Below are 22972 nucleotides of genomic sequence, written 5' to 3' on the forward strand. Positions count from 1 at the left end.
TAGCGATCCTAGTGGTTAGCAACTATCTGTGGATGCATATTTACTATGTATTGAGCTTCGTGACTGTATACACTAGACCAATGATGTCAAAACAAGGCGCGGGCAGCAAGCGCTAAGTATGGAAAGAGGAAGGATTGTGTATATGAATAAGCAACCTGTTGGATTAAGAAAACAGTGGTGCACAAACTTCAAACGGAACGTGAAATTTTATGTCGTCATTTTTATATGGCTTCTTTCTGTTTAATATTATCTATATTGTCTGTAAAACAAAAGTACTAACACTGATTTCTTAATATTGCACTTGTGTTTTAAATCTTAATAACATAATAGAGAGTTAAGAAGGAATATTCACTTATATTCCATAGTAGTATAATATTATACTGTATTAAGTGGATGAAACACATCATTCATAAAGAGAGTGATATTCCAAAGAAAGAGATTGAGTATGACACGATAAGTTGGAATTTATATTGATAGTATCTTTACCCTTACAAAAGTAATCAATAAACTAATCAAAACAATATTACAGTACAAAGCAAAGTTACCTAGGTACTGTATCTGTTTTAAGTGTAACTAACATTACATAACAAAACTCTTATCGCATTATGCTTTTAAGGTGATATTTGTAAGCAACTTCCTATCATCAGAATATTAAATTATTTTCTCGAAATGTGCTGAAGCGATAGAGCTGACATTTTTACAACACATGGGCACGTATCTTTTGCTTATGATGTAACAGTAGTTGCTTTGTTAAGTCATTTCCTTACAAACAATTTCCATGCGAATATTTTCAACATTTTCAATACACTATCTTCAGTAATACGTATATACGGTATATTATATTTACGAAAACATTCTGTAAGGCTACTAAATAAATAGGCCTATACCTGAAAATTTCACTTTTCTAAACGAAAAGTTGAGAAAATATTTCTTTTGAATAAAAAAAATCAAACTTATGAAAAATGAGCATTAAAATTAAAACTTACATTCTTATAATGCACTTATACTTCTCAGGCAAATCTAAAAATTAACATGGATACAGTTTTAATAAGTTCTCTTCCCTTTATCTATTGAATCAGTGCTGGCCATCCCTGAATATAGCTCGACCAAGCGGCATATACCATCTCTTTCGTCTGTCTCTTTCCTTTCCGCTGTAAAGCGCTCAGGCTCTCCTGGGCTCTAAAGCGCGCGCTTGCTCCTGTGGGCATCAATTGACATGCCTGCACTAGACTGTGGTACAACATATATTCCAGAACAAGAAGTTCATTAATCGCAATGGATGTAGCCTATTGTGTACAGAATGAAGTGAGCTACGGCTTTCAATTTCTTTCAAAACTATATCAATTCTCCAATGCTTGTGATAAAAAATTGAGGGATAAAGCGACATTCTCTTCAGAAATTTGGGGTTAAGGGGTTAGGTATAGCTTACAGCAATAGAATTTTGGAAATATTCAACATTTTTTTCCTCCATTACTGAATCTTGTACTATAATGAAAATTATTATGTGCAAAACACTGTCCTTCTGCTATATGATAAAATTATCTTTACGATTAAAAAAAATATTTATATATATTTTTTTTTCAAAATTAAAATTTGTGGCAGTTCACTGTGCAGTGATGAAGCGTTTCCCTCATTGCTCAAAAACTATCCAACATTCTGTGATAAATCTTTTTGTGTGTATTTATGCATGTCATATCTACAGTATGATGCAAAATCACTTCTCTACCTTTGATAGAGTGTCTGATAAAAAAAATAAATTCATTTTACAAAATGGTCAAATATCAGTTATTTTCTTCTAACACAAAATTAAAAAAAAAAAATTATTTACTAAGGAATGTAGTTGTAAGAGCATGATATTGCAAATCAAGATTTCAGGTATAACTCCCTGTAAAGTTGATTTGAATAATTTCACTGTTCGTTAACAGAAAACCACTTTCAGCCCACTTTGAGGTCTGTGGATATAGAGGGAAAAATTGGATCGGTGTCGGGTAGAGTTCCCGGGTAGCTCAGTTGGTAGAGCATTGGTACGTTAAACCAAAGGTCCCGGGTTCGATGCCCGGCTCCGAAACAATTTTTCCTCGAAATTACTCAGAGCATGATATTGTAAATATGAGTTTCAGCAGTAAAATGAAAGAGAGAGAGAATATGAAAAATTTAACAAGTTTATTGGCATAAAGCTCTTTTTCCTAAAGGTTCATTATCTGGCGTGATATTCTTATATGTGACATTATAAGAACATAAGATCCCTATTCCTATCAGTAATTTTGAATTTCCTCTAAAATAGCATCAGGTTTTATTAGCTTTTAAGTTGTAAGTTGTTAATTTGTGATTTGTTAACGTTGTGAAACGAGACCCAGACCAGTGTCATGAGCTTCACTACGTAATAGTTTATTACCTAAGTCTTTGAGAAACCATCGAGGAAAATTGGAGGTACTTACCAATAAAAACCACGGCCAGCAGAGTTTGGCGGATCATTTTCTAGGAGCACCTGCAAGAAAGCATATCAGTTAGTGTTAATTGAATTTGATGTGAAGAACCCATGCGAAACGTAATAGAAGTCGCAATATTAACAGGAAAAACGAAAGGAGAAGATCTTTTTATCTCACGTATTGCTATGATACCCATTCTATTTAATACAATTCCAATTCAGTGCGACTAGCATTTGTAATGGCCATATTAAAATGAAGCTCAAGGACAGTACCTCAAAGTTGCAGACATTTACTTAAAAACTGCGTGTTTTTCACATCCTCGACTATATTTTATACAAAGGAGTGGAAAAAAAAAAATTACACATATCAAAAAGCAATTCAGTGTTATTTCTGTCGTGTTGCTAATGTAGTATGTGAATGTACGTAAGCCGACTGAAAATAGCATTGTATTAATTCTAAAATATACGTCTCTCAAAATATTGTTGTTCACGTCCGAAAATATGTTACTGCGAAATTCTATCTGTATAATCACGTTGCAAATGTAGTATGCTATGCGTTGTGGAAATAACAATTTCTTAATTTCTAAAATACCGTTAAGCCTGTACGTCTCTCAGAATATTAGTCTTTATGTTAAAAAAATGACTTATTGCAAGTTTATATTGTATCTGGATTCCGTGTATAAAATAAGAATTAATATAATATGTTCTGAATTTGTGAGATATCGTTTTCCAAGTCATATTTAAAAAAAACTAGGTATGATGTAAGTGGGTGTACAGCGTAAGTGGGTGTACAGCGGTCAAGGGGTAAAAATTTTTCCAATATAAATTAAATTATATATGTACATATTGATTCGATGCTGAAACTGATCAGAAAGAGGAAAAGGAATAATATTTTCGTTGGGTTTTACTTTGTTCGTAATTTGATTTTTCTATTATTTTATTTGTATTTCTGGCGGTGTGGAAGAGAAGGCCTAATGGCCTTAACTACACCAGAATAAATAAATAAAAACAAATATATAAATAAAAAAAAACCTTGAACGTCAGGCACATGATGACATGTTTTCTTTTCGGTGCCTGATTTACAACTGTTTTAAATTGAGTTAACGCTGGCAGGCATTTCGCTAAGGAGTTCCTCAATTCATGTAAGTGACGTTAAGTAAAGATTAATCTTAGCTTAGTAAAGGCAATTCGTTTTGGTTGTCTATAGTTAGCGTTCCGAGATTTCCGAAAATGTAATAAGCAGTTTAATTAAAAACAGAAGCAGAAAGGAAAACCCGTGCAACGTCGGGTGCTTTTAGCTAGTTAACAATAGAAGATGGTGTGGGGTCAGAAAAGACCCCAGGTAAGTGTCGAGGGTAATTTGTTTTCAGCTCAATTGGCCAATCTGGTAGGAGGCTCTTACAAAGTTTCGCAGGATATATTTTAACAGTACTGCCGTCAAGGCCTGACATTTTCTCATGAGGTGAAGATAATAACTGATGATGGGTTGGCGCAGTTATAGTGAAGAAACGGGAATACTGTAAAAAAACAAGTAATGCGAAATTCTCGTTTAAAAAATCAATTCAACTATTTTTAATGTGAACCCTGGTAGGTCTATAAGTTATGTAAGTATGATTCACAGCTATTCCAATGTCATAATGAAAAGAAATTAATTTTACTTTCCTTTCAATGAATTATGGTTACGATAAAGTACAGTTCTCAAAATGTCTTCCCAAATTTTATATTTTAATTCTAAAACAGAATTTATTTCCTGAAGATTGTGTACATTCTTGAAGAAAATTAATTGAAAATGACGCCATGTGAAACCGTTTAGTAGAAAAAGAACAAATAGAACAAAGAAAAATTGCCTGCATAGAGATTCAGGTTTTGGATCTTGTTGAATACGGACCATCGGCTTTTAATTTCACCCGTAACCTCTTCCAGCGTGACGAATCAGGTACAGACAGGCATTGCTAGTTGTATAAGCCATTTCATAACGGCTGCAGTGCAAGTTCTAGGTTTTTAAAAGGAGAAAGTAACGTACGTAGGCAGGCCATCAATCTAGTCTCTCTTCTTTTCGGAGATAATATGACAATAAAAAAACAGAAGAGAGAAGATCCGCGCAGCTTTTACGTAACACGGGAGTCAACTGTTCGTAGTCATGGCGACCAGAGGAATGCCGCCATGGCCGCCTGAGAGTCTCGAACTCTCTCGCTGCCAACGTAATGAGAGTGAAAGTGCTTTCTCGGAGGGGAAGAAGAAGTAGTGATGATTGGGCTGACCTTTTTGAGTTCCCGAAGTGTTAATTTATCTGTATATTTCCGAGGGTTTCGTGTATCTACATACCTACGTGCTGGTCGTTTGACCTCTGCATTTGCATAATTCAATAGGGAGTCTGATCTGTTACGAAATAGTATTAATTTTGTTTCTTTTTAAACCGGCATCCGGAAGCGAGCTCTGCCAGAGTCTTCCTGCTCAGGTTCCAGCAAAGAGCAGAAGGCCAACCAGACTGACGGGACGAGCCGAGATGCCGTCAAATTTCTTACATCGTACGAGAACCACCTTCGTCCCCTTCATTGCATTTTCATTTACTAGAGATTCTTCTTCATCATTGAATTATTATTATTATTATTATTATTATTATTATTATTATTATTATTATTATTATTATTAATACATTTATGTTCCTTCCTTCAAAATACGTACGTAAAGTAACACACAGTTTTATTAAATGAATGCTGTGTAAATATTAACATATTGACATGAAAACAGGATATATCAAGAGCTGATTTTTCAAAACGTCTCTTGTCCACCTGATAACAAAAATGAGCTTCCTGTGTCCATGCATTCTTCAGATATAACTCTACATACAACTGTCATGATTTGGCTTCAGAACGCCCTCTAAGCCACAAAACCCTTGCGTTAAAAGTGACTATTGGATTCAAACTTACTCTTGTCCACAGCAAAATTGCGACAAAATATTAGTTCCAGCTTTGGAATCAACAGAAAACGATAGAAAACAGAGATTCGAAAACAAATGAATGAGATGTATAAACAATTGAAACCTCTTTCATATTTAAGTATAAAAATATAGGGGTGTCATTTTAAATTTAAAAGTGGGGGTGGCTGGGGATGGGGGGGTGAAATCTAAAATGTAATTAAGCCTGGTTTCAGACTTGCCCCTCAGTATCTAAATTGACGTGTTTTTTGTTTAAATTGAATTCAATTTAAATAGTTAGTTATTTAGACTAAGAAGTTTTGAAATGAAAGCCCTGTATATATATATATATATATATATATATATATATATATATATTATATATTTTAATAAGTTGTTTGAATAATTTGCATAAGTTGTTTGAAATTTTTATTTGAGTATTATATTGAACTTAATAATATTTTTTTCTTTTTGTCATAGTTTTTTAACTTCATCTGTCAACACTCTACCGAGTAAAGATCTATTAGTTCCACTTCTGAAAATTTTCACCAGTGGCATGACGATGTCAATCAAGAATACAGGTAATTATCCCTTTTAGTCCCTTTTCAGTTACTACTATGTCACATACATATATATATATTCAGTAACAACACTTTTATTTTAATGTATATGTGTCATTCATCGTTATCATCAAACTATACATGGATATGGACCATTTGTTGATCCGTTTCAGTTCCATTTGTCTACTAGCCGTATTAGAATTAATTAGAGATCTTCTTTGCCATATAATTCCTCTATGTTTATAATATTTAATTATTCTTGGGAGAAGTTCACACTTGAAAATCAATTATTTTTGTGTTCCTGAAGTTTGTCTGAAACTGGAATCACTTTTAATTTTCGGCATTTAGAATTCGTTCATTTTTTATAATCTGACCAAGTGTATTGTGGAGTTTTCCTCATGAATTTAAATTAAAATGCTCTAATTCTCGATTTATCCTTGGCTTTCAGTGCCCAGATTTCACTGTCATGCATTAAGATTGGAAGGACCAAAGCGTTATAAATTTTTGTTTGTATTCTTGGCAGATTTTATGGATTTAAATATATTAATAATTCCAGTTATTTTTAAAAACATTTAAATTTTGTTATGTATCCATTTTTCATTTTCATGGGGTAGTAAACACTCTGAATAATTAAATGAGCAAGTCTGTTCAGCTTTTTTGAGAGCAGACTGGATGACAAAAGCTTATTTCACCGATTTAAAATATTCTCTCCCAGCTTCCTCTCTTAAACTCGATCTCATTCTTTCAAGGTTTTTCACATTTACGTATCCCTAGTTTGGGAATTGACATTTTCGTGTTATGACCTTTGTCCGTGCTATTGATTTAGAATTTGCAGTTTGCAGTTTGTAATAATTTTCATAGTTATACGAGTAGGTTGGAGATAATTTCTTTTAATAGCTACTGCTTATGTATTTTTAAGCTAAGTTACAAGTTTTATGTTACTTCTGTTATTTATGATTTAATTATTTGAATGCTTATAATGTTTTCTGACTTTCAACGTTCAAGTAATTTTATCGTACTAATGAATTTCTTTCAAAAGCCGTTTTTCGAAGACTTTTGTGTACTCTGCTTACAAGTGATTTTAATAGTATTAGTTTTTTCTTGTCCATCAGATACTATGAAAAACATCCTTTTCTAGCCTTATGTTCCACAATTCTTATACGACAATTTTAATGTAAGTTTTTAATTAATCTTTTCCTAATTACTCGTACAATATCTTGGATTTTGTTCTTTCTTGACATTTTGTCTTATCTGATGTAATTCATTTAAATCATTAACGTTTGAGAAATTATTCTCTTTTTCTAAAGCCACACTTTTGGATCATAAGTAACTTACACTTTTAACAGTTTTATTCTAAATTATTTGTTTTAGTTTTATTTCTTAACTTTTTTTCCTCCATCACTCTATCTTGTACAATAATGAAAATTAGTATGTGTAAAACACTGTCCTGCTATATGAAAAAAATATTTTTACGATTAAAAAAAAATCTTTACATTTTTTTTTTCAAAATTCAGTTCACTGTGAAGTGATGAAGCTTTTCCCACATAACTCAGAAACTATCCAACATTCTGTGATGAAATTTTTTGTGTGCATTTATGCATGTCATATCTACAATATGATGCAAGATTACTTCTCTACCTTTGATATATTGCCTGATAAAATAATAAATTCATTTAAAAGATGGTCAAATATCAGCATTTTCTTCTAACACACAATAAAAAAAAATATATTATTTATTAAGGAATGTAGTTGAAAGAGCATGATATTGTAAACGTGACTTTCAGCAATAAAATAAAAGAGAAAGAACGTGGTAAAATTAACAAGTTTATGAGTTATGAAGGAAACGCTTCATCACTGCACAGTGAACTACCACCATTATGAATTTTGAAAAAAAAAAATAAATAAAAAAAAAAAAATATATATATATATATATATATATATATATGTATAAATTCTTTCAAATCGTAAAAATATATTTCTTTTCATACAGCAGAAGGACAGTGTTTACCAATTTTCATTATTGTACAAGATATAGTAATAGAGGGAAAAAAATGTTGTATGTATGTGTGTATGTATTTATTCACACTGCAAATGGGTATATACCCGGTGGCAGTGGTAACTAATTACACTCAATAATGATAATTAATAATAAACACAACTAATAAAAACAATAGGGTAAACTAGGGTCTGTTGGACTGTCGGGCATTTGGACACTCTGTACTTTAACGTGTTACCACGCCACTTGTGGGCACCACATTCTGCTAGAAGTCAATGAAGGAAGTAGCCCCACTCGTGCCTACTTCCGTCATTGACTTCTAGCTGAATGTGGTGCCCACAAGTGGGGTGGTAACACGTTAAAGTACGGAGTGTCCAACATGCCCGACTGTCCAACAGACCCTAGTTTACCCTAATTAATAATAATAATAATAATAATAATAATAATAATAATAATAATAATAATAATAATAATTTCCAAAAATTTTACTGCTGTAAGCTGTACCTAACTCCTTAAATGTTTCATCCATAAAATATTATTCAATTTCTAAATTGTGAACTCTTACCGCAGTATTGCTTTATCGTTTTAAGTTTATATTGCACCGATACTGCCGGCAATAGCAGCTCTCGTGTTCTTAGATCGTGACGCAGAGGATCTCGGAAACAGAGAGAGCCTTCCAGACAGGGCGTGTCTGGGTGCTTTCAATTGTTAATTTGTAACAGTGATCGATTGAACTTTCGCCGTAGTCGTACCGCAGCCTTGATCTTCATCCGAGTGCCTGTAAAGGCTGGTTCACAATAAACCGGGAATAGAAACGACAACTAATGTGAATACTCACATTTAAATACATTTATTTTAACAATATTTTCGTTTTCGATGTCGTTTTCGTTCTCGGTTTATTGTGGACCAGCCTTAACTCGCATAGGGCAGACGAATTACGTAGTTTTAAATAGTTTATTCCGGCTTTGATTATAAATATGTACTAACAGCCAAATAACAAAGCATAGAGAAGAAGTTCGACACTTACATTAGAGGATAGATTTTTATAATCTATACTAATACTCTTAATAAAATTGTAACCTACATTTTTCTGGTAATTTTCGCTTTTGCAATAATCGATGTAAATATACATTTTTGTTTGTATGTCTGTCTGTTTGTGTGTTCATTACTTTTTCACGCGATACTGGCCGAACCAATTTCTATGAAAATTGGTATATAAATTACTTAAAATTTAGGCTATATGGCATTCAAAATACTTTCTTTAAAAGGAGGTTATAAGGGGATCTGAAGTCAATAAATCGAAATATCTCACTTATTATTGGTTTTGTTTTAGAAAAATGTTACATTACAAAAGTTTATTTAAAAAGAGCTTCCGAAAAGTTTTATTCTATGAAAAAGTTTGATAGGACTGATATTTAATGAGGTTATATGAGCTTTAAAGTAATAATATTTTTTATATCAGTGCCGCCTCAAACTAATACAATTAAGGACAGAGTCATCATTCAGCAAACTTCACGAAATAGTACAACATTCCAGAATAAAATATCCACTACAGAATTTTAAACGTCAAGATCAAGTTATGATCACCAGATTGCGAGTTGGCCACACCAAAATCACCCATTCTTATCTTCTAGACAGAACTCTTCCTCCAACATGCACCAATTGCCACAATAGGATTTCTGTACGCCATTTAATTTCTGAATGTCCACTATATATAGTAACAGTATTAGCCGCATACTAGTCATACCAACACATAAGACATCATCGTATTCATCATCATACACAATCTCGCTTTCGCGCTTGTGTAATACCCTATCCAGTGACATCAGAGACTGTCGGAATTTAGTAGCGTTCAAAAGCAAGCTTATTAAGCATTTTCTTACTGCGTAGAGTAGGTTTAATTTTTACTTAATCAATAAAAGAAATGCTTCTCTCGTCTTAACTTTTACAATAAACTGTCTAGCTTTTATTAATCAATTAATCTTTTAGTACTTTGATTTTTATTGTGTTTGTAAATTTAATATTAATTGTAATTATAATTGTAATTGTATTCTTAATATTGTAGTTGTAATCCCCTAGCAGAGGGGAAGAGAAGGTCTGATGGCCTTATCTCTACCAGGTTAAATAAATAAATAAATAAATAAATAAATAAATCACCTTCATCGAGATCAATTCCATATATACCAATAGACTTATGAACAGTTCTAAACAACCCATCATTCAGTTCAAACCTAATTAAATTTCTGAAAGCTATCAACATTTACAAGTGTATCTAAAATGATTATTGTAATTCAGTAAACTCTATGTAAACTGTAAGAATTGTTTATGTATTGTCACGATATGACTTCCTAAGTTAAAGCCACATAAAATAAATTAATTAAAAAAAATACAATTTAGGAAAACAAATGACGCTGCGTTTATTTAAGACGGCCTTGCACAACAAACGATAGATGTTTAATTAACACTATTGTTATATGGATATCATTTTAATCTACATGCATATAAGTGTTTATCAATATTAATATGTAGAGAGAGAGAAAGAGAGAGAGAGAGAGTGTTTGTATGAAGTAGTCTCAGAAAATACTTAACCGATTTGGATAATTGTTTCACCATTGGAAAGTGTAGCTCCACTAGATGGACATAGTCTATAGATTATTACGGTAACTCCAGAGTGAATCGAGGACTGAGCACAAATGCGCGATATGGTAGGATTAAAACAGATCCTTATGCACAGAAAACTTTATACCCTATATTGTCGAAACATTTTTATTACTTAATTACGTATTTGAGTGAGCCACGGTAATCTATAGTCCTACTTAAACTTTATTTAGTCCACGTGAAGTGCTAATTTTATAGCCTACTACATTTTAATTTCTTTTGTCCATGGAACATAAACGATTTATCCTTTTACTAGTAATAAAACTGTAAGCTGAATATTTGTGGTAACAAGTGCAGCGCAGGACACGGGTATGGCTAATGGACAAATAATAGGGTGGTACGAGGGAAACGGGAATGCCATGACAAAATCAGCAACGAAAATAAGTGTGCTAGTTAAGAATTTTCATAATTCGACCAGTTATTTGAAATGGCAACTTGTGGCCACGAAAGAAAGAAAGAAAACAAGAAAGAAAAGGAAAGAAAAACAAGAAAGGAAAACAAAAAAGGAAAGAAAACAAGAAAGAAAAAAGTAAGAAAGGAAAAAAGAAAGGAAAAGAAAACAAACACGAAAGGAACAAAAGGAAAGAAAGAAAAAAAGAAAGAAAAAGGAAAGAAAACAAGAAAGGAAAATAAAAAAGGAAAGAAAACAAGAAAGAAAAAGTAAGAAAGGAAAAAAGAAAGGAAAAGAAAACAAACACGAAAGGAACAAAAGGAAAGAAAGAAAACAAGAAAGAAAAGGAAAGAAAAACAAGAAAGGAAAACAAAAAAGGAAAGAAAACAAGAAAGAAAAAGTAAGAAAGGAAAAAAGAAAGGAAAAGAAAACAAACACGAAAGGAACAAAAGGAAAGAAAGAAAAAAAGAAAGAAAAAGGAAAGAAAACAAGAAAGGAAAATAAAAAAGGAAAGAAAACAAGAAAGAAAAAGTAAGAAAGGAAAAAAGAAAGGAAAAGAAAACAAACACGAAAGGAACAAAAGGAAAGAAAGAAAACAAGAAAGAAAAGGAAAGAAAAACAAGAAAGGAAAACAAAAAAGGAAAGAAAACAAGAAAGAAAAAAGTAAGAAAGGAAAAAAGAAAGGAAAAGAAAACAAACACGAAAGGAACAAAAGGAAAGAAAGAAAAAAAGAAAGAAAAAGGAAAGAAAACAAGAAAGGAAAATAAAAAACAAGAGAGGAACAAAAAGAAAGAAAGCAGGAAAGGAAAAGAAAGAAAAAGGAAAGAAAACAAGAAAGAAAAGAAGTAAGAAAGAAAACAAGAAAGGGAAAGAAAAAAACATGAAAGGAACAAAAAGAAAGAAAGAAAAAAGGAAAGGAAAAGAAAGAAAAAGTAAAGAAAACAAGAAAGGAAAAGAAAAAACAAGATAGGAACAAAAAGAAAGAAAGAAAAAAGGAAAGGAAAAGAAAGAAAAAAGTAAGAAAGAAAAAAGTAAGAAAGAAAACAAGAAAAGAAAAGAAAAAAAAACATGAAAGGAACAAAAAGAAAGAAAGAAAAAAGGAAAGGAAAAGGAAGAAAAAGGAAAGAAAACAAGAAAGGAAAAGAAAAAACAAGAGAGGAACAAAAAGAAAGAAAGCATGAAAGTAAAAGAAAGAAAAAGGAAAGAAAACAAAAAAGAAAAAGAAAGTAAAATAGAGAACATGAAAGGAAAAGAAAAAACAAGAAAGGAACGAAAAGGAAAGAAAACAGGAACGGAAAAGAAAGAAAATGAAAAGAAAACAAGAAAGATATAGAGGAAGAAAGGAAAATAAATACAAAGAAGGGAAGAAAGGAAGGAAGAAAGAAATAATTATTTGCAAGACAATAATGATAGAGTGAGGTTGCGATTAGTCCTGTTTTTTATAACTACAATTCACAGCCAGAAGAACTATAATTTCGACTAATAATAAGAGAACATTATATCCTTTCTTCGCCTACAATTATTACTATTCGTTTGTTACTCAATTTTGAGAACAGATACGAAGGAAAATTTTCCGCTTCAACTCCAACGGATTTAGTGGCATCCTATCTTCAAGGCTGTTAACAAATCTCTCTCTCGAGATCATAAAGTTGTGTCCCGTGAGATTTATTATCATACCGTCTTTGGCAACCAGGAATTGAAATTATCTAATTAAAAATCTCGATTGTGTCCATAAATTTTATCGTTCACTGTTTCAGGTTAATGCTCGACCAGTTTAATCATAATGATAATAAAAGGCAAATACTACGACGTAAACTTAACCATAAAATTGCCGTGAAATTTCATCACTAATAACGAAAGTTAACCGCGAGCAAAATATAGGCTGGACACAAGAAGTATCCGCATGAAGCAATTGAGAGTTTCGTTAAATATTTTGATACCTGAGAGGCTTGGTATGGAATAATAAGTATTTTAATAGGCAAGGCTCATCCAATCCTCTCTCTTTAACATACCATCGAACAGTTTCAGGCCGAGGTGACTGGAATAAACAGGGACACTAAAACAATAGAATCTGGGTGCTCACCGGTTAAGAAGAGAAAGAAAAATACATTCAGAAGGACGCAAGAATCAATCGTATTGTGGATAATTATCAAAATTATAAAGGGGACAATAATAGTCTTGGCTACCTATAGCAAGCAGATCATCTGTATAAAATTATAAATGTTTAATTTAATAACCATATCTTGAAAAATAAAGTATTGGAAATTTAATATTGTAATTTTCTCTTCCATATATTACATTATAGTGTCAGAGAGACAATAATGCTACCTGTGATCAACTTAACTGGTGACAATAAAGTTACATGTGACCAAATTAAGCGGGGACAATAATGCTACCTGTGACCAAATTAAGCGGGGACAATAATGCTACCTGTGACCAAATTAAGCGGGGACAATAATGCTATATGTGACCAAATTAAGCGGGGACAATAATACTATATGTGACCAAATTAAGCGGGGACAATACTGCTACCTGTGACCAAATTAAGCGGGGACAATAATGCTACATGTGACCAAATTAAGCGGGAACAATAATGCTATATGTGACCAAATTAAGCGGGGTCAATAATGCTACATGTGACCAAATTAAGCGGGGACAATAATGCTACATGTGACCAAATTAAGCGGGGACAATAATGCTACATGTGACCAAATTAAGCGGGGACAATAATGCTACCTGTGACCAAATTAAGCGGGGACAATAATGCTACCTGTGACCAAATTAAGCGGGGACAATAATGCTACCTGTGACCAAATTAAGCGGGGACAATAATGCTATATGTGACCAAATTAAGCGGGGACAATAATGCTACCTGTGACCAAATTAAGCGGGGACAATAATGCTACCTGTGACCAATAATGTTACATGTGACCAAATTAAGCGGGGACAGTAATCCTACATATTACCAACTTAACCGGTGACAATAATGCTACATGTGATCAAATTAAGCGGGGACAATAATCCTACCTGTGACCAACTTAACCGGTGACAATAATATTACATGTGACCAAATTAAGCGGAAACAATAATGCTACATGTGACTAAATTAATCGGTGGCAATTTTTCATGTGGCCAAATTGATGGGTGACAAAATGTACTTTCTCTGAACCCATCTGTAGTAAACCTAAAATTTATTTGAAACGAGGTAACTCATATTGGATTGGAAATTAAGTTTAAAGACAATGTGAAAATAAATAAGTAGATCTAACCATGAAATTAAAATCAACTTTCCTTAGTTTCAACTAAAATATATCCATGTGAGCCAATAATAATTTGTGTGTATATACATATATGAAGGGATGAGAATGATCTAGTCCTAAGCCACATCGACAAAATTTTACAGGAGAGCATGTTAATGAGTCTCCAAAACTATTAGGTGTGGTATCATAATTTTTTTCGACGTATATTTACGTCATTTGTTGAATAATTTTTAAATATTTTAATAATAGCTTCTCCATATGTGTGAGAAATGAACTCGTACAAAAAGTATTTTTGTTGAAAGTGTGACTTTGGACTATTTCATTCTCACCTCTTTATGTATATAGTCTATATATACACAATGAAATCAAATAATTAAAAACAAAAATTGTAGTCGTCCTTCATGGTCATGCGATAACCACGCTGGCTATTCGATACACGGTTCGTGGGATGAAACCCGGCCGAGAATGATGGATAAAACGTTAGCACGGTTTCCTTCGGGAGGGAAATAAAGGTGTGGATATCATATCATAGATTAACTGCACGTAAAATAATCCTGTCCCTTATAAAGGGCTTCAAGCAAAATTCACTGTCCATTTATCTCTCACGTTGAATTTTGACGCTGAATAATATCTGCAATTTGAAAGTAAAATAGTACTACTACTGCTAACACTACTACTATTACAACAATACAAGTTAGCTGTAACTACTCTGCTAAGTACCTAAGAAAATATCATCTTCAAATTATTGCAAAAGCTATTAGTAAAGGGGAGACACCAAGATGCACCCCTGACCTTCGATGTGGTGTTATGTTGCCCACGACTTCCGGTCCGAGATAGTTTCAGGTACGCCACAATTTCCGGCTCGAGATAGTGTTAGATGCGCCACGATTCCCAACTCGAGATAGTGTTAGATGCGCCACGATTTCCGACACGAGATAGTGTTAGATGCGCCACAATTCCCAGTCCGAGATAGTGTTAGATGCGCCACAATTCCCAATCCGAAATAGTGTTAGATGCGCCACGATTTCCGACACGAGATAGTGTTAGCTGCGCTACAATTCCCAATCCGAGATAGTGTTAGATGCGCCACAATTCCCAGTCCGAGATAGTGTTAGATGCGCCACAATTCCCAATCCGAGATAGTGTTAGATGCGCCACGATTTCCGACACGAGATATTGTTAGATGCGCTACAATTCCCAATCCGAGATAGTGTTAGATGCGCCACAATTCCCAATCCGAGATAGTGTTAGATGCGCCACAATTCCCAATCCGAGATAGTGTTAGATGCGCCACTATTCCCGGCCCGAGATATTGTTATGCGCCACTATTCCCGGCCCGAGATATTGCTATGCGCCACGATTCCCGGCCTGAGATAGTTATGCGCCACGATTACCGGCCCGAGATATTGTTAGTTGCGCCAAGTTTTCATATTGTTTATAATTACACATAATATTTTCCTATCGCACTTTACCAGACTTAATAGAATAGAATGTTTTATTTTCGCTGGCAGAGTTAAGGCCATAAGGCCTACACTTCCACTCAACCAGCCTTAATAAATACAATAGTGACATACAAATTTAAATTTTGAATATTTACAATATACTGAAGATTCTCCAGCAATATTCTCCAGTCAACCCTTTGCAGTACAAATTAATTTTTTATGTTTTTCATTTCATGGCTCATAACAAAGCTTCGATTAATTTTATTCAACATTTTAACTCTGCACACAATTTAAAAACACAGATGGCATCTTTATATATACTCAAGAGGTAGTTCCTTGGTGGAATATCTGTGCCATAAAATTTATAAATAAAGAAAACGGTGGTTCTTCTGAACAACCACTATGCTGCAAAGGGTTAAATTTTAACGACTAGTACGTGTTTATTTGATTAGGGCTAGACTTAGGGCTGGATATGAAATTACGTAGGTGCGGTTAAAATTATCGTCAGCATATTTTGTCATTACTGGTTGAAATGCTCTAGCGAATATTTTTTTTTCCATATAGATATGTAATTTATTACTATTTGTACAATAAGTTTAGAGTAGTATCTATTTTCATGAGATGATTTTTTAATAAAATCTGCTAGTGTTATTCTGTTTTCAGAGTACTTCGCTTTTAGAATGGTGGTGGTGGTAGTGCTGGATAATTTCTGTTAGGAATCGGAGTACCCAGAAAGACTCCTATGTTGCCAGGTCCACTGCCTTGTCCAACACACATTATAAATTCAGGGAGGATCGACCTAGATTTGAACCCGTGCCCAGCGCGTTGTACTGAGCATCCGTATAATCAGCCAATGTAAGAGATAATTTCTTCCAGACTTCCCGAATGCTGTTTCTGTTGTTTCATAGCCTATTTATTATTTAATACATTTCATCTTTCATATATTTTAACATAGACTAATCATTTGATTTGTGCTACTTCTAATTTTTCTTTGTTAATTTTTGTTAAAAATTGGCATCTGCCTTCCGTATGTCAAAATTGCCTTTGATGTAAGATTATTTTAGTGACGTTTAGTTTATTTTCTATTCATAATTTATTTTTTTTAATTCCCCTTCGCTGTAGTCTTCCTTTTCTATCGACATCTCTCTTACAATCAATGATATTTCGCAAGATATAAAAAAATATGTTACTCTCTTATTTTAAATCTCAAGATAGCATTTCGTGTACAATAAGTTCAACATAAAGAAGGCGCTTGACGAAGACATTAAGTAACGGGACGGCACACTCGACATCGCTTGTGCCAGACAGGGCCCTCATTGTTATGCAAGCCATGCCGTAACTGTGGAAACCGGGAGCCTTGAGAGCCGCCGCTTGTTTGCCAAAGACAAACATTGATATCTTGACACATTTTCCAATGAACATGTAGCCTTGATCAAACACTTGTTATTACTTCCTCTTCGGCCCAAATGTATGTGGCGATTTTCTACTTGCATAGCATTTACTTTCTGTTCGTTTCGCAATATAACAAGTGCTAATAAAATTGTAATCTAGACAGGTCTCGAAATCATTATGATTTCATTGCTCGTGTCTTGAGAGACTGCTGCTTGCTAGATTGAAGACAAGATCTCTGAAAGTAGGATTGATAATGTCAGTTTTAAAAGTTAAACAGACGTCATCTCTTTCACTCACCTCTTACGAAACTTTCGAAAGAAGTGACCTTGTAAAATTTTCACTAAAGTATTATATCTTGCGAGAGAGAGGTAACGTTTTTGAGCGTCATTATTACTGCTCATTTTCTTTTCTAAAATTCAGCTGTATCTCAGATTTTTACCACACATCTTCTAACTAGGAATTTTACCGCTTTAACATTATATGTGTTGGACAAAATACCTTTAAATAAAAATGTATTTAAGTTTTTTTTCTGTACTCTTATTTGTCAATATTGTCGATTATCCTCGTGCCATTGTCTTGTCCTTCCCAATAGCTTTTGTAGCTGAAATAGAACATAAAATACCTAATAATACTTTTTTAGACTGTATTAACTGATTTTCAGGTACAGTATTTACATCGAGCTATAAAATTCATACTAAAGAATTCAAAGTTAAAATAGTCTTACACTAATATCTGCTTGGGTATTGTGAATCATGGTCCATTATGAAGAAAATGTTGAAAGATGTAATCGCTTCCACTTGATACAAATATACACTGTTTGCTTGTAAGTCAGATTATAGGATAAGGTTGTCTAATTCCGTGATACTTTTTTTTTCACTGAATGTCGCGGGATTGGGTATCTTGCTATAAAGTTCAACGATGTATCAAAAGTAGGCGAAAGATGCACTCTTTGGAGAAAGATGTCTGGCGCTATGGTTGACCGGTAAGCTTTGACTGACATTCAATTTTAAAAAAGTGTCACGGGATTACGGGTATCACGGAAATAGGCAACTTTACCCTCTATTGACATAAGTAAGTTATATTCCACAATGTATAAGACTTTTTTTATTCCCACAGCTGGCTGCTTCTTACTCAATTGTAAAGGTTTTGAGTTCGGCAATGACATTTTTGGTTACAGGGCAACGCTTTTCCGGAGGTCTTTGATCTTCTTTATAATTCTCCTTGTACCATTTCTCCATTTAAACAACGAACCGATTTATCATCTTTAGGGAAATCTTAGGCTTTGTCTCTTTATTAAGCCTATAATGTGGTACTTCTAATATTGATTGTGAATATGATTAGATCATCTGAAATAATCACTTGTTCAAACATCACACGACTTTATGAAGGTATTGTCCAACAATTATTGAACAAGATTTATTCAAATTACAAAATCTCTCATCTATAACAATTTTTAGGCTAATACAAAAAGAAGAAAGAAAGAAAGAAAAGAAAAGAAAAAAATGAGATATATCACAGGCGAAGTAAAGACGCATTTACACCGGCGAAGCACTGCTGACGATATAATGCCAAAAAAAGCTTTAAAAAGGAGTTCAACACTTTTGGAAATATTTCATGCTGGTACATATTGACAAGAAAAAAAATAGTTTTCCGTCAGTGAACGGTAAACACCAAAGAAATGTTGGAAACATAATATTAACATTGTTGAGGGCATCGTTGTTTTCAACATAATTTAGAACATTTCATTTGCTTGAGGCTCAAGGTTGTGTGCCTATAGTCTTGTGAATTGTATTTCTTGATTAGTACTTACATTCCAATATGAATTGTAATGGAGAAAGTACTTTAATGTACAGAGGTAGGCTGGTTTTATGGGATTTTAAGTGTGGGTGTAACAATAAAAACAATAAACATGATGCATGAAGAAACATTTCAGAAACATTAAATATGGAAAGAGTTAAGGTACGAAAAAGAGGACTATAACGACACAGTTTCACCGTGAATTGAAAAGCGTAACATAGAAACCATCAGGAAGTGGAATTGAAGTTGCTTTCTCAAAGTGGTTAAAAATGATAACATATATCCCTCTCTCAGCATCCGGAAGTCAACTAAATTCTGATACTAGGGTTGATTTTGTTAAAAAATACCTTGTAAAATACTTTTGCCAATATTAATATGATTTGTTACCAACTTATGTTGCCAACAATGTTACGCCGCTGGCCGGTGTAAATACTGCTTAAGAAATGTTGAATAATTTAGGGGCTCACAACTAGAGTAGACCAAGTCCACCATGGTCAGTTTGTGGGTTAATATAGTCTCGGATGAAGAAAACTTACAAGCAAACGTTCTGATGGGGGCAGATGAAAAAGTTAATTTTTTTTCTTCTACGATGTTAATAACGTCAAAGGAAGTGCTTATACAAATTTTGGCCACTCGACCGCAATTACGAGACCGTCCAGAAAGTGATTTTCCCTGGGGCCGTTTATAGAAAAAAACACAATTGCATAGAAATATTTATTGAAACAGATACAGCAATTGTTGCGCTATTTGCCAACTGGAATTGAGACATTTGTTATACCATGGGATCAATTTTTGTATCGTAGAAGTCAGCCACCTCAGATCGGAACCAGCGTTTGGCTGCGTCTGCACCTCTCTCTGTCGATTCCATGATATGAGAAATGTCTCAATTCCGATGGAAAATATGTTGAAAAATAGCTCAACAATTGCTATTCCGTCCCAATAAATTTGTTAAATGAAATTGTGTTTTTTTTTCTGTTAGCGGCACCAAAGGAACTTATTTTTTACAGCCCTCGTAATTGCAATCGAGTGGCCAAAATTTGTATAAGCACTTCTTTTGACATTATTAACATGGTGGAAGGAAAAAAAAATAACTTTTTTATCTACCCCCATCAGAACGTTTGCTTATTAGATTTATTCGAACAGATGCATTATAGGGGCCAATCTCCTTATTGGTTGAATGGTATGAATGCTACTATCGATATGTATTGTTGTTATAATCGACATAAAATATGTTGTCAACTTCTAAATTAACAGTCAGTTTTATATTGTTGACTTGTAGCCTACTTCAAAATGGAAATAACGGCAGTGATATTAAAATATATTTTCCCTGGACCAAAAATAAAATACAGACTGACTAAAATCACATCAGTAGTAACAAACTGTTTAAATTCTTTTTATTTAATTTTTTAATTTGGTAGCATTTAATGCTTATCGAAAATCAAATACTAATCGAACCATTACTTCCGCTAACCTTTTTTTTTTGCGTATAATGTGTTATAATCAGGCTTCGAAACTTTGGACCCGATACAATAAGTTTACTGTGCATGTACTATAGGTTGTTGACTCGCTGCAGGTAGTGAAAGGTAGAGATGTGTTGAGGTAACAACGTTGCTATTTAGAATAGAGTACGGTAGTATGGGGAAACGCACACATATGTACATTCTGAAAGTAAATATACATTACACAATGACAATGTCAAAAGAATGTGAAAAGGATTTATTCTCCTGTCTTTTATAAGCATTTTCGTTTAATTGTACACAGTGTTAATGGTGGAAATAAACATGTAGCAATTTTAATTTTTTCATTTATCCTTTTGGTCGTCTTCAGGAAGTGCAGTTACAGTACCGAATTGCAATGTACTACAAGATACATTTTCAGTGTCTCAAACGTAAATCTTTTTCAGTTGTCTACCAAACAGAGTTTGTACTGTGAAAAGATGCGCTCTACGTGGCATGACTTTATAGGGGCAAAAGGAAAAAACGTAACATCATTGCAGTCTCTAAGAGACAGTCTTTTATTCTCGGGTGACTCTATGTCCACTAATTTGCTGTTTATATTACACAATGTTCCGTATCCGCTATTTTTACATAAAATTGATTTCCACTTCTGTTTTACACGATCAGTAAGCGGTGTACTTGGTGTCTCATTAATTCTCTGTGTCATTTCCTCAATTAATTTGAAGGCTTCCGGCATCTCTTGCTCTGACTTTTCTAACCGTGTAATAGTTTCAGACACAGTTTGAAAATAGGTTTGTATGAAAACCAAGTTATTCATCGGAACCTTCAAATCCAGATCGTTTTCCTTTGCGTATTTGTTGTCATTCATTCTACAGTACCCCCACCCACTGTACGCTTTACCACTATACTCAGTACGCCGTTATGCAGATTTCCCACTGAACTGCTCTATCGGGTCCGAAGTCTCGAAGCCCAGTTATAATGCATCTGTTCCGATTTATCCATTGCCATAACAAGCCAAGTCCATAACTCATTTGTTACTCCACAGAGGGCAGCATTTCCTATGGAAGGTGAAGTTTGCTAAGCGTGAGCCAGGAACTTTAAGACTCAGTTTCTCAAAATTATTCCAGAAGGACTTGGTCCACTCTGGTTGTGAACCCCTCAATTGTTACAACACACTATAACTTGTCACATTCTAGTTCTTAAGGTATCAGTGAGATCATTCAGTATCTAAAGATAGAAACGACTGTCTAGTGATACAGATCTAACTTGCATATATCTATATTTTTATTGAAACACCCAATACATCCACCGCTGTAGAGTAATGGTTAGTATGTCTGACCATGAAACGAGCGGGCCCGGGTTCAAATTCTGGTTGAGACAAGTACCTGGTTGAGGTTTTTCCTCAACTCATTAAGAGCAAATGCTGAGTAACTTTCGACGCTGGACCCCGGATTCATTTCGCTGGCATTATCACCTTCCTGTCATTCAGACGCTATATAACCGTAGAAGCTGATAAAGCGTCGTAAAATAAAGCACTAAAAATCACCCAATGCATGTTTTGAAATACATTCTCATTTTTTTTGTTAAAACTATTATACCGTAGGGGAAAGTAGCCATCAATGCCACCTAATGATTTCCTATTACATCTAACAAAAACAAGGCCTTAAAATTCCGTTCATAGGCTTGAATAATTACATTACTAATAAGGATGATAAAATAAAGTTTCAGGGGCTATGTTCTATTTATATCTGTTTAAAGATTAGCTCATTTAAAATTCGGCTATTGGTTCAATGAAGGTGACAGGGTTCTATGAATGGACCGCCATGTTCCCACGAATGGACCAAGAGAAATATTTTAAAAATATCTCAAAATTATGTCCACAAATAACAAATAATAGCAATAAAGAAACATAGATTCGATTAATGGATGTTGAAGTTACTTTTAATCCTATTGTAATCGTATTTTGAAACTGAAAATAATGAAAAACACAGTCTGTATCATTTAAATATTTTAAAGTTGTGGGCTATTTCAAATTAGCTAATACATTAGTTAAAAAATATTAGCGGACAACTTTAAATTACAAGACAGAAATATAATAATGTGATTGTACACATAAAATTATTTTATGGATTCTGAGATTGTTCTCGTAATGTAGATAAAACCTGTGGCCGGGAGGAAAAAGGTCTTAAGTAAAAATTTTATACTTTTCAGGAGAGCAGTAGAAAGATTGAAATTGGTGTCAATTATAGAGTTTTTTAATTAAGAGTTTTTTCCTGGATATCATTTGTTTATATTTCTTCTAAAGTAGGTAATGTTGCTCATTTAACAATTTTCTTGATTATTTCCAAAAATAGCCGCACTTAAGCCCTTTTAAGATTAGAACCCAAACTGAGTAGAAGGGACTATTTAAACATCAGATCTTTTTCATGTCTACATAAATGAGAAATGTAAATTATTAGGAATGCAAAATAGGTCTTAAACAATTATAGGACTGTTTACCCTGGTGCTTGAAGTTTTAAAATGAAAGGGCATCGGTATGTGATGAAATGGCTAAAATACAAGTTAGACCTTTTTAATAGGGAAGCATGAAAAGTAAACATGTGATGTTTGTAAGGAATGAAGTCCTTTATTCTGTGTGTGCTCGATTCAAAAAGTACTTAGGACATTTGGTAAT

At 33.5% G+C, this 22972-nt stretch overlaps 1 protein-coding gene across 1 annotated transcript in view; it reads right to left on the reverse strand.

The window, feature by feature from the left end:
• The window catches only part of LOC138705843 (U-scoloptoxin(01)-Er1a-like), a 66065-nt gene that overhangs the window by 12104 nt on the left and 30989 nt on the right, over window positions 1–22972 (reverse strand). Inside the window, exon 2 of the mRNA XM_069834530.1 lies at window positions 2439–2488. Coding sequence (XP_069690631.1) covers window positions 2439–2475 — 37 coding nt within the window. The 5' untranslated portion in view covers window positions 2476–2488. The remainder of the gene's footprint in view (window positions 1–2438; window positions 2489–22972) is intronic.

This window comes from Periplaneta americana, chromosome 1, assembly GCF_040183065.1.
Source record: "Periplaneta americana isolate PAMFEO1 chromosome 1, P.americana_PAMFEO1_priV1, whole genome shotgun sequence".
Taxonomy (NCBI): Eukaryota; Metazoa; Arthropoda; class Insecta; order Blattodea; family Blattidae; genus Periplaneta; species Periplaneta americana.